The sequence below is a fragment of the Sciurus vulgaris genome (assembly GCF_902686455.1).
Source record: "Sciurus vulgaris genome assembly, chromosome: 10".
Lineage (NCBI taxonomy): Eukaryota > Metazoa > Chordata > Mammalia > Rodentia > Sciuridae > Sciurus > Sciurus vulgaris.
In genome coordinates, this window is record NC_136470.1 from 47,721,157 (window position 1) to 47,733,472 (window position 12,316).

The window sequence follows — 12,316 nt, forward strand, 5'->3', positions numbered from 1 at the left end:
AAAAAAAAAAAAAAAAAGCAATACAATAAAATAAGATTAACCCGTTTGGCTGAATTAGAATTTTTGCAATTATAAAGCTAAAATTTCAAGTAAACACTGTATTTTTCACTTCTTTTCTTGTAGACTGACATGGTGTAAATAGAAACAGCTGCCATATTTCACCTTAGGATGAAGCTATGTGCCAAAGTTTACAGAAAAGGATCTTAGATAATTTTCCAATTTTATGGAGCTTTTAAATTTTTGAAAACAGCACTAATATGCCTAACCAACTGGCTATCTACAACAGCAAAATTCTGACAATAAGAGGTTTAACCAAAGAAATTTGTACTTTTGGTGGAAAGTCTAATACACATAAGAAGAACTTGTTTTGGGTCAATTTCCCACTGCTGATTTTCTGTCACAAATTTGTGTCAATCCTCTATTTCTTTATGTCTAGACTTTGAACCTAAATTAGTTTGAGAAATGGAATCACTCTGAGTAAACCACATAAATTTTAGTGGCATTTACTATATATTTAGTGGTGTGTGTGTGAGTATAAACAAAAGGGACTTTCAGGATAATATGGTATATCCACAAAAAAGTAAAAATTAAAAACAATTGGGAGGGAGGCAAGGGAAAACATCAATATCAAAAATATTAAAAATGGCAAATGTAAAGCAAGGAACTTCCTGTTCACGCCACCCGATATGCCTTCATTAAGGTGTACTCTTTACGGTTGGTGTGAGCAGCCCAAATGAACAGAGCAGAAGCCATGAACTGTAAGGGAGCGGAAACACAAGCCAGGCAGAAGGACCATCCAAATTCACCAGACACATTCTCAGGCAGCTCTAGTTTCTGGTGGAGTAGTTCAATTCCAGCAACGAAACAACTTACTGAGCCCAGTGTACACAGACCTTGGAGGAAAATTTGGAAAACAAAACATAGTTGGGTAAGAGCATAGAAAAGAGCTTTTCAGGCAACATGACAGTGCAATAATATGTGACTATTTATGAATTATAACTCTTTGGTCCCTAAGGAGACAGAAGAAGTTAGAAGTTAAATATGATAACAAGACCCACCTGCGAGGAGATGGAGAATGCCTGTGGCAATGGTGGGATACAAACTTCGGCAGATACAAGCACAAAGTCCAATCAAAGCCCCAAAGCACATCAAACCTAGACTAACAAAAGGTAAAAGGAACTGGCACCGCCAAAGATCTGGTTTTAAAAAGGAGAGAAAGAACAGAATTGTTACCATGATTTCATGCTTTGTGAATTAATCCCCAACAACTCTTATAAAAGATACTATTACTATTTCTATTTTAACTCTTACAAAGTGAGACAGTAAGCAGGAAAGTCAGAATTTGCAAGGGAAAAAAATGGTCTAACACTATGTATAGACAATATTGAAGTCGTTACAGGATTTTTTCTTTCATATCAGAGATTAAATTCAAGGGTGCTCTAACACTAAGCTATATCCTCAGCCCTTGTTTTTATTTTTATTTTGAGACAGGGTCTCACCAAGTTACTCAGGCTGGCCTCAAATTTGCAATCCTCCTGCCTCAGCCAATAACTGGAATCATAGGCATGCACCACCATGCCCAGCCTCCTTACAGGATTTAAAGGCAGGAATAACAAGTAAAGGGATGGTAATTATAAATGTCCTATCTTCAAAGCTATTGACAGAAAATAGAGTAGGTCTGGAATACACCAGGCACTCAATAGCAGTTTTAATCACCATAAATTTCCTTATCAACATGAAAAGAAAGGTGATAGTCTCACAAAGCATCTCATTCTATTTTCAGATAATTTTAATTATTAGTAATGTATTAAATCAATGTTACTCAAATTCTACTTTTTGGCACAAGTTTTCCTTTTTGGAACTTCATATAAGTAACTTCTCTTCAAACTCTGGTAGTAATAAACTCCTTCCTATGCATTCTCATTGAAAAATTGAGAATCTTCAGTTTATCCAGTTTTCCCTTATAATATGGACATTCTTCATAAGTCTCTAAAGTTCTAAAAACTGAGCTCAAATCTAAAGACAGTACTTCATGGGCAGCCTGGTTATCAGGAATATAAAGTTCATAATGAACGCTTTTTTTTTTTTTTTCTCACATCTACACTTGTTACCACCACCTGAAGATTGCTTGAACACTTTTGACAGGCCTGAACCTCAGTGATCCCATTTATAGTTTGTAGTTAACTTTTTTCACATGATTATCTGAATGTTGGTAGTGTGTTTAACTCAAATATAAGAATTTATTATTTGATCCCAAGTAAATTTCCTCTTAATAAACTGGGCCCATAACATCTTTTGACTATCTAGATTTCATCATCCACCGTATTAGCTGCCTCCCTCAACTTCAAATCATTTGAAATTTGTTAAGTATATTTCTGCCTTCTAAAATACATTATCAATAAAAGAGAGTTCATTGGAATAGGGTTAGAGAATTTACTCCAAGTTGACACTATCTACTAACACATCATATTCCAGAAATACATTTCAATCAACCACAAATAAAATTATTTCTTTTCCTCCCCAACTGTCCTGCTCAGATCAAAGTACTCACAGGTTCGAAGTAGATCAATTCCACTATTGTGGTTTCCGGGATCAACAAATTTCTCCATGAACTGCTCATTTAGAGTGAAACTCATGCATTTTGTAACCACATCAAATGACTCTAGAACAAGAACAATGATTCCTTGTTGTTTTCATTATAAACATTTCACAATAATCTCTTTCATTAAATATCCTCTGAAGTATAAAGTGATGTAGAAAGATGTTCCCAAGGTAGTAAGCTATTTTTTTTGGCCACAAGCGACACACAGGTCCCTTTGATGCCAATGGATGCCACTGGTTCTCTGTGACAGATTGAAGATAGAAGCACGAAGATTAAAAAAAAAAAAAAAAAATACACACACACACACACACACATATATGATGAGTAAAATGAATGGTAGAATAGATACGTAAAACTAAAAGGAGAGAGGACAAAGAATGAAATAAGTAAGTTTGATCTTGTCTCCAAAATGGTCAACATTTCAGGGGGTGACAATTCTACCCTTCCAGTTCATCAGATTTGAAACTTTAATCATTCTTGCTTATATACACTTCAATAGGAAATTCTGGAGGATCTTCCTCCAAAATAAATCCAGGATCTAGTGTCACCACACTGGTCTGATTCACAATCATTTTATACCTGAATTAATGCACCAACCTCCTAACCAATTCCCTAGCTTTCACCCTTCCCTGCTGCCTATCTGTTCTTACCACATCAGCCAGGGTAACCAGATGATGTCTCTCCACTGCTCAACGCCCCCTCATAGGGCTCTACACTGTACTCAGAGTAAAAATTAAAGTCCTCCCCATTCCTGAAGTCCTGAACAATTTACACCATTCCCAGCCACAATCTGTCTCTGACAGTGTAACCAACTCTCCCCACAACTCATCCAGCCAGTGGATTCCTTGCTGGTCCTTGAACAAGTACGCTCCTGCAACAGGGCCTCTGCAGTAGTCGTTCCTTTCGATCTAAATGATTCCCCCAACAAACTCTGATTACCCATATGGCCAATTCCTTCTTCTAGTCTCTACCTCCATCTTCTTTAAGTTGTGTCATCTCAATGAAGCCTGTGCTGATTACCCTAATGAAAATTAGAATCTATGCCCACCAGTATTCTCCAATAGTCTTCTCCCCTTGTATTTCCAAAATCCCCTTTATTTTGCTCTATTTATCCACAGCATCCAAAGTGTGTCATCTTTTAACACACCATATAATTACTTATTCTGTTTATACTGTTGTACTTTGTTATTCTGATTATTGCTTGTCACCCCTTTTTCGAATACATGGTCCCTATGAGTAAGGATTTGTTCTCCAATTGAGACCCAGGAACACAGAGGTATTCAATCAATAATTGTTGAATGAATAAGTAAAGAACTGGTAGGATTCCAATATCAAGTGCTCCTGTGTCCTCATAAGTAGAATTGAACATTTTACAAAGAATTTTAACCAAGTTTCTCCCCTTTCTTTGCATTCTATTTCCTTTTTTCATATATGATAGTCATTCTTCTGATATATAACTCAAGTGTGTTCTTCAATGATTTGAACACACTGCTTCCTCACCAGGAAACGAATAGAAGTTACCACAAATAGAAAAAAAAAAAAAAAAATCAGTGTTGTTCCTTACAAAGAACTCTCAGTCCTCCAATTTAACTACTAGAAATTAAAATCTTTAAAGTGTTAAATAAGAATGCTTGCTAAATAAAACTGAGAATCATCTTAAGATTTTTTTCTATAATAAAAACTTTTTAACCTACAACTTGTATAACAAAATTATTTTAAAATACTCTCTAATATATTTAAAGGTAGAGTTGGTCAAATTTTGTCTTCTAAGTATAAAGCAAAAGGAGGATATTCACTATAACACAGCTAACCCCCGCAAAAAAATCAATGAACATTTATTAATTTGATTTTGGATACCAGTCCTTTTATCAACTACCAAATATTTAATCTTCCAATCTACTTTTCCAAGTATTTCCCCATACACATGTGAGATTTAAAATATTTTAGTAAGTTAGTAAATAAAATGATTTCAAGTGGCTTTCCAAAGACAAGAAGTTACTCATCTAACCAATATTAATTAGTATGGAAATGCATAGAAGTTGGGAAAAGAAGGTGATAGGAAAAGAAGCACACATAAGATTTATTTCTTTTCAATACATAAATGGGCAATCATTGGGACATTCTGTCTGTTGTTGTATAGGTAAAGGAGAGAGAAGTTGAAATGGAGGAATACCTGTCCTTTCAGGTGGAGCGTACCAATGTGTGTTTTTGGGTATGGTGATACACCGTCTCCATAATCCCACTGTGCCATTATATCGAAAAAGTGCATCATTATAAGTCTTTTCATCTGCCTCATCACTAATGAAGTCTTCCCAGATGCTTTTATTCAAATCACTTGAATTTTCTTGAACTGGACTTCGATATTCATACCAAAAGTCTGTACCAATTGAGGCCGCCATGTAGATGGTGGAAATGAGGCTAAGCACACAAGCAATTACAAACGCTGTAGCAAAACGGTTATCCATTCTGGCATTCAGACTGCTCTGTTTAAAAGTTGAAGAAAGAAGGAAAATTAGACTTCAAGAACAAATAAGAAAGAGTATTTTGAAAGAAATTATCTAGAAATCACCCTTAACCCTATTCCCCATCCCTTCTTTCAAGTAATGTATAATCATAAGGAATTGAAAAATAAAAAAGCAAACATTCATAAGTTTAAAATAAAACTCATTCTTATAAAAGTACTTATTGAATGCTCACATACCCAGGATGCTACGGAGACAGAAGTCTTGTTCTCTAGTCTATCACCTGCATACTAAAACAGACAACACTGAAATGGACATACACATTACAGATACAAACAATAGACATGCCCATGGTCAGCAGTGTACCGTACACACATTTTTAATTACAACTGAATTTTTACAAAAGCTGTAGAGCATTAAGTGTCATGGGTGTGAGTACGGGGAAAAGACAGAAGGAAACGAAGCAGTGAAAACTGGCTCCTCCCAGTTTCCTCTGTAGAGCGAAGCCTCTCAAAACAAGGGCAAGAGTCAGGAACCTCTTGGAAATCTGAATCGAAGACATTAACCCAGAGGGAAAAGTTGTTCTAGGTGTATGGAAGAGCAAAGAGAACAATAACATATAATAATGCCAGGTATCAATCTCCCCAACTCATTTAAGTTAAGCCAAGCTTCTCTAGACTCAAATTCTTCGCTCCTATCTATTCTCCCCAATCATCATTATTCTGAATCTCAGCTGCAACCTTGCTCTCTCCTTAAATCCTTAAGTACAACATGGATCCATTAAAAAAAAAAAAAAAAAAAAAAAAAGATCCTTTCCCAGCAAGAAAGAAAACTCTGAATTGGGCAAAATATGAACACTCCCTAGGCGTGGACAGGGCTCTACGGCAGTAGTAAATGGCCGCGGAAAATGACTCAAGGCGGATCACGCTGAGTCAAATACTGTCAAGTATATACCGTGACCGCCCCAAACACCTTACAAAGGTGGACAAAAACAGGCTCGCAAACTGGGGTTGCTGACTTTGAAAGATGGGAAGTGGCTCAGGTAAGATCAGCGCAATTGCAGTATTTAACAATATCTCAAAACTTGGGCATTTGGTTTTTTTTTTTTTTAAATCCCCTTTCATCTTGGTGCTCTCAAATGACCTTAAAGGGTCCCGGTACTAGGAGCTGCGATTCCTGGTTCGCCCGGGACGGTCACCTCGCGGGCCGCATCCCGGGCCGAAGGAGGCCCAGGCAAGCCGAGTCTGGGGCGGGGCAGCTCAGCGCGCCCCCAGCCAGGGGCCCCCGGCACCGGACCAGGCCCTCCCCATCCCGCACGACCCTGGGAAATCCCCCGCCACAGTCCGCCTCTCAGAACCCGCCCATCCAGCGCGCACCGGAAAGGAGCCCCCTCTTCAAACCGCCGGGAACGCCGAACGGCGACGCGACCCCCGCGGGCGACGCCGGCCCCGCTTACTCACCGCCCATCCTCTTGCTCCGCCAGCTTCACCCTTCAGCTCAGACCACAGCACCCTACTCTCCCCGCGCCTCCTCTGACGCACTTCCCTGCAGAGCCCGCCCCCTCCATAACTCCCGCGCCTCCGCCTCCGCCTCCACCGCGGGCCGGGCCGCAGCCCCGGGCCGAGGGGACTTGTGGGAGTTGTAGGAAGGACGGAGGGAAAGCTGGCTAGGGCGGCGGAGTGCATGCCGGGAGCCGCGCGGCCCATTGTGGGGGATGTAGTTCCGCTCGGTAGACGAGGCGGTGCCCCTAGCGGAGGTCTTAACTAATTCTAGCTTTGAAAGGATGGGGTGAATGTCTAGAAAGTCAGGCGGCCTGTCTCCGGCTGCAGCTAGGCAATGATTGTGACCTACATAACTAAGGTCTGCTTTGAGTCCTGTGTTTTCACTGATTCACCACCCTCCCCTTGAAAGTAAGTACTGTATAAATGAACAGTGGGATCCTGCTTTTGAAATGTTAACCCCATTTTCCCACTATCCCACAACCACATGAAAGCAGATCTATCTGGCCTGTTTTCATTTAAACTAAAAATAATATGACCTGGAAGATAGTATGTGTCTAGAGTATAAAGATTATATATATGAATATATATGAATTCTATATATATTCATGGCTGCCTTCTCTTCATGACAAGTTATATTTATTTTTTTTTTTATTGTGGTAATATTTTAAAATATAAATTTCAGTTGATTTTTAAAATATTTTTAAAATACTAAGTACTGAAGACATAATGCTTCAAAGACTGACTAAAAAAAATTAAATAGTATAAAAAATTTAAATAGTATTTAAAAAAAAAAAAAACAAAGTTTAGAGAACATCATCTCAAGCAGTGAGGTCATGGATAACCTTGGAGATTGTATGACATCAAAGCAACAGAAAGCTCCAGTATTGCGCAAAAATTTATTAACATGAACCAGATACATTTTTTTTTAATTATAAAGACAAGTTTTCTTCAATTCACAGTTCTAGTCCAAGATGAAGGGACTGAATCTGGAGATGGACTTCTCACTGGCAGAATCACAATGTGGCACAGAACATCATATGGGGAAAGACCAGTAATATCAGGGACATATTGGTGATAACTTGTGTGCATCCATAAATGAGGCCTGAGACCAACCAATAACTGGTTTCTCAACACTGCAGAGACAGCAGACTCAAGGACCAGAGTATCTCCCGAAGCCCCTCTTTACCACCAATGTCTTGGAACTTAGCCACTGCACAGGGGAAATATGGAAGAGCCAACTTGAGATCAAAATTCTACAACCCTGAAAAACTGAAGGTATGATATCTATTTTTCTATTTTTCTGTTTTGGATACATTTCTTTTACCTGAGTTGGTAAACTGATATTCACATTCATTAGATAAATAAAATAGCCAAGTATATCATAATATTCAAATATGACTGAATATCCATCTATAGCATCTAATCAGGAAATAATTTTGTTACAGGCACTAGAAAAATGGTAGAGGTGCATAAGCAAATGGTTAGTGTGTAATAAGACTTGTGATTGTATTTATGCACCATGAGATGTCTTCATCCATTGTCCCTCATTAGAAATCCCCTACTTTTGGATCTACCTGTCCACTGTAGTCAATTGTATGGACAATAAACCCAGGTAAAAGGAAAATTTAAAGGAAAAACAAAGAAAAAAAACCCCTCAGTTTGTACATAGGGAAACTGAGGCCTGGAGAGAGTAACTGAAATGGTAAACTTGAAAATTTGGGTAAGTAAACTAGTTTTATGACTTTGGACAGTTTACATAGCCATCTCTAAGTCTTGGTTGTCTTTTTTTCCAAAATAGGGACTTTTGACAACAGTTATTCCATGTCATCATTTTGAGGTTTAAATGAGAAATTACATATGAAATACTTAGCACAGGAACTGAGACTCAGTAAAGAATTACTGAATTATTATTATTTGCAAATATTTGTTGAGTACTTACAACATTTGAGTAAAGTCTGTATAAGGATCTTTTCAAAACTCCTGGATTCCTCCTGGAAACTGTAAATAAACCATACATAGAGGTATGTGTTCTTGCTCACCTCTCCTGTTTAGCCCATGGACTAACTGCCAATTGTTTGGGAAAAATTTGCCAGGACAGCATTTATGCCATCCTTTTTTGTCCATAATCAGGAAATTTTAAAGCCTGGGCTCATATCATACATCATGGCACAGGAAGTAAATGTTTCTTCAGGAACTTGCAGAGGTAAATAATGCCTTTGCCCTTCATAACTGCATGCTCAGAAAACATTCAGGACACACTTCAGTCACCAACTTGGTGTGGGCATGTTTGAGGTTTGAGGTTTCAACCATCCTGACCATCTCAGCACAGAAAATCTGCATTACCTTCTCACACCCAGCTCCAACAACCACAGAACTATATTTCCAGTTTATCTCTGCATCTTTGTTTTTTTTCTAATTTTTATTTATTATTATATGTAGGTGGATAAAAATAAATCCTTAATAAGTTAATGGAAGTAATTCCTGTTTCTGTTTCCTATTCTGCTATTCGGGAAACAGTAGCTGGTCATACATTTTTACAAATGTTAAAGATGATTTAATGCAATCATGTACAGATTATGAAATTCAATTTAAAAATAAAGTTGAACTAAGCTTCTGGTTTAATTTGTTAAAGATATATCTAGACTTAGCAGGAAGATGACATAATTGCATTGTAAATAAACCAAATAAGTGAAAATCTAGGTTTCAAATATTATAACATGTTTTTATTATGTGCTTATGAAACAACTCTTCACACAAGAATTCCCTTCAATATCAAATTCTCTAGTATCCTTAAGTATGATTCAATTTTTTAATTGCTTCTGGTTAAAAACTAAAAATTACTTTTAAAAATGTATCAATATTTTTTCTCATACATTTTGTATTAGTTGTTTTTCTTATGAATTTTGGAATTTCCTCATACGTATTCACTATAGAACAAAGGCAAAAATCAATCTAGGATAAGGCAAATCAAAAACTCTAAAAGACTCCTTTCATTTAGCAATTCCTGTCAAGTGCCTCAAAGTGTAACAAACTAGTTGTTTGGATGTCCCTGCTTCCGAATAATAGTGAATGACCATATGTATATGACGAATTCACATTTAAATTGTCCTTTATTTTAAAATCATCTCTGTGGGTCTTTGAATGATGTCTATCTGGGCTACAGTGACCTCATTAGGAAAACAGTTGTACTGATGATCACTAATATCACTTGAAGCTCTAAAATTTTATGATTCTTAATTCCACCAGAAGAAGAAGGTAGGTACAAAATATGGTTGTCATTGATTCATAGCTATAGAGTGTCATTAGGGAATTTGTATATATAACACTTCCAGCCCAGGCAATATACAAGAAGCATAGATAGTGGGAAATGCAGATGAACAGAGAAGAGGAGGAATGTTATATGCATTCTAGTTAAAAAGATAGAAAATTACGGCCCTTACTGTTTCAAAACATGAACAGCAATCATGGGAAAGGCAGAAATTATGAAAGGAAAGATTTCCTTATTTCTCTTTATTGACATTTATTAGTTTATAGATATGAATGTTGAGTCCCCAAATAAAATCTTTGCAAAAGGTAATCTTTAATGCAGGTATTCTTTATAATCACTAAATGTGATTGACTAATTTGCCTATTTACAAGCTAAAGCAAGAGGTCTTCATTGAGCATGTCTCCATTCCTTCTCATTACCATCAAATTTATTGTTAGGTCATGGTAAATGTACTAGCAGGATGCATTAAGTGGAAATGTTGGCATAAAATAGCCAAAAATATGTCCTGCTAACTTAGAAGCGTGTCTCCATATTAGATTATGAAGTGATGAAGACCCAAGGATTGAATAGAAAACAGAAGCTGCTGAACAAGTTTGCAAAAGTTCCCCAGAACTCAAGCACAATTCAGTCCAGGTCTGCATGACAGACACTGTGCTGTGTTGCCAGGGACACCAGTATAAATAAAGAATTTTGTTACGCAGATCAAATATACACTTATGAAGAAGCCTTAAGTATATGTTCCTAGAAAAATAAAATAATTACTATCTATGTAAACATGAGTTGACATGGGAAATAGTCCAGTAAATTAAGTGGGGGGCTGCACTGATAACAATAAATACATGCCATTTAATTTGGCATATGTTATTACACTGTTCGGTACTAAATTCTCCAAGTAACTGTGAAAATAAAAACAACTAAACTACAGTATAAATGATTTTCTCAAACTGGACTGCTTAAGTGACTCACATGTTATAATAATCAATAAATGGACAAGAGAGTGTGCCTTTTTAGCAAATACATATATAATTGCATTGTCTTGTAGGTAAGGTTAATGAGAATTAGTTTGCTTCATGCTGTTTGCCACTTATTATGGGTCCTATCAGCAGAATGTGTCTGAACTAAAGGCATGTGTGAAAAGAAATCCAGGGATTTCTTTCTGCTTTGCTGTGTGCATATAATCTGGTGATATAATCTCCACCTAGTAATGGGGTCAGAGCTGAATGATAAGGAAGAAGCTGAAGTAATATAATCACAATGCCAGGGATCACAGCCTGACACTGGTAGCTCTCTTCATACAGTATCTTGTCCTCCATGAGGCACAGGCTGCAAACCACGCTACAGCCATGTAATAGATGATAATAGATTCACTTGGGCATATGTCTCAATGAAGAAAACTTCTCTGCTTCTACAACATCTGATCCAGTTCTGAACATATCTCAATAATTGGAAATACAATAGGTAAGGTGCAGAAATTCAAGTTAATTCCTAAACTGTGAGAGATACAGGGTAAAAGACTTTCATGAGTTTCAAATTTTGAAGTAATTTTTTTAAACATTTTTAAAACTAGAGTAATACCAAAGCATAACACCTTATGTTGGCTAATTTAGGTGATTAAGATCCACTGTTCTAAACTTCAGTGTGTGTAAGATTCACCTTATACAGTTAAATATAGAGTCCTAAACTTTGTCTCCAGTGATTCTCATTCCATAGATTTAGGACAAAGTTTGGGAATGTATACTTTAGTAGGTGTCCCAGGGTCTCTGATGTGGGTAATATGGTCTGGTGTCCACCAGTTCAAAACAATGACTTTGAGAGTTCATAAAGACTTTAGTTGAGTAACTGCCTTCTGCTAGAGTTGAGCAGGGAGAGAACCAGTGTGCCCTGTCTTTAAGTTACTCATGATCAACTCAGGGGGTCAGATGCCAAGACAACTAACCACCTGATATGAGATAATAAGTACTTTATAAGCAGCATTTTACAAGTTCAAAGGCAGATGCAATTATCTGTCTGGGGTTGGGGAAGAAATTAAGTGGGTTTTTCTGGGAAAATTCTTAAGAGGTGGCATACAGGCTATTATTCAGTTAACTAATATTTATACTTTTTTCCTTTTTTCTTTTTTTAACAGCTTGTTCACACTGCCTTTTAATATGCTTATGGAAATCTGTGTGTGAATTTCAAAGGGCATGCAAATTCTTAAAAATGGCCTTTGCAATCAACTTTGAACTACGATCTCCCTGCTTTTTATAGCCAGCATAAACTGTGCCTTCTCTCTTTTACTAATATTGTACTTAGAGTTATGAAAAGCCCAGAACCATGCTATGTGTTCCTTTTATGGCTAAAAATGATTAATTTAATTTGTTCCTTAATTTGAGTCTCAAGATACTATCCATAATATATATACTCATATTGCAACTTTTTACCACCAAATATCATACTTCGAAATAGCAACATGTGATAAGCAAACCACTTTATCTACAACTGC

At 37.0% G+C, this 12,316-nt stretch overlaps 1 protein-coding gene across 5 annotated transcripts; it reads right to left on the reverse strand.

The window, feature by feature from the left end:
• Positions 1 to 8: 8 nt before the first annotated feature.
• On the reverse strand, positions 9 to 6,623 carry CLDND1 (claudin domain containing 1). 5 transcript variants are annotated; one of them, XM_079100578.1, is made up of 6 exons: positions 6,525 to 6,623; positions 5,304 to 5,354; positions 4,776 to 5,085; positions 2,552 to 2,662; positions 1,059 to 1,196; positions 9 to 893 (listed from the first exon to the last, which is right to left on the reverse strand). In XM_079100578.1, exons 3-6 carry the CDS (start codon positions 5,065 to 5,067, stop codon positions 673 to 675), a joined length of 762 nt encoding a protein of 253 aa, XP_078956704.1. In that variant the 5' UTR covers positions 5,068 to 5,085; positions 5,304 to 5,354; positions 6,525 to 6,623; the 3' UTR covers positions 9 to 672. The 5 variants fall into 5 exon arrangements, with proteins under 5 accessions (XP_078956704.1, XP_078956700.1, XP_078956702.1 ...); XM_079100574.1 differs by having other exon boundaries at positions 5,304 to 5,347; positions 6,525 to 6,610; XM_079100576.1 differs by having other exon boundaries at positions 5,304 to 5,369; positions 6,525 to 6,582.
• Positions 6,624 to 12,316: the final 5,693 nt, after the last annotated feature.

Coding starts and splice junctions, on each gene's coding strand:
- CLDND1 (XM_079100574.1), bottom strand. Junction 5,086..5,303: donor CTGTCTCCGTAGCATCCTGG/GTATGTGAGCAT, acceptor ACTTTTAAACAG/AGCAGTCTGAATGCCAGAAT. Junction 894..1,058: donor CATTCTCCATCTCCTCGCAG/GTGGGTCTTGTT, acceptor TTTTCCTCCAAG/GTCTGTGTACACTGGGCTCA.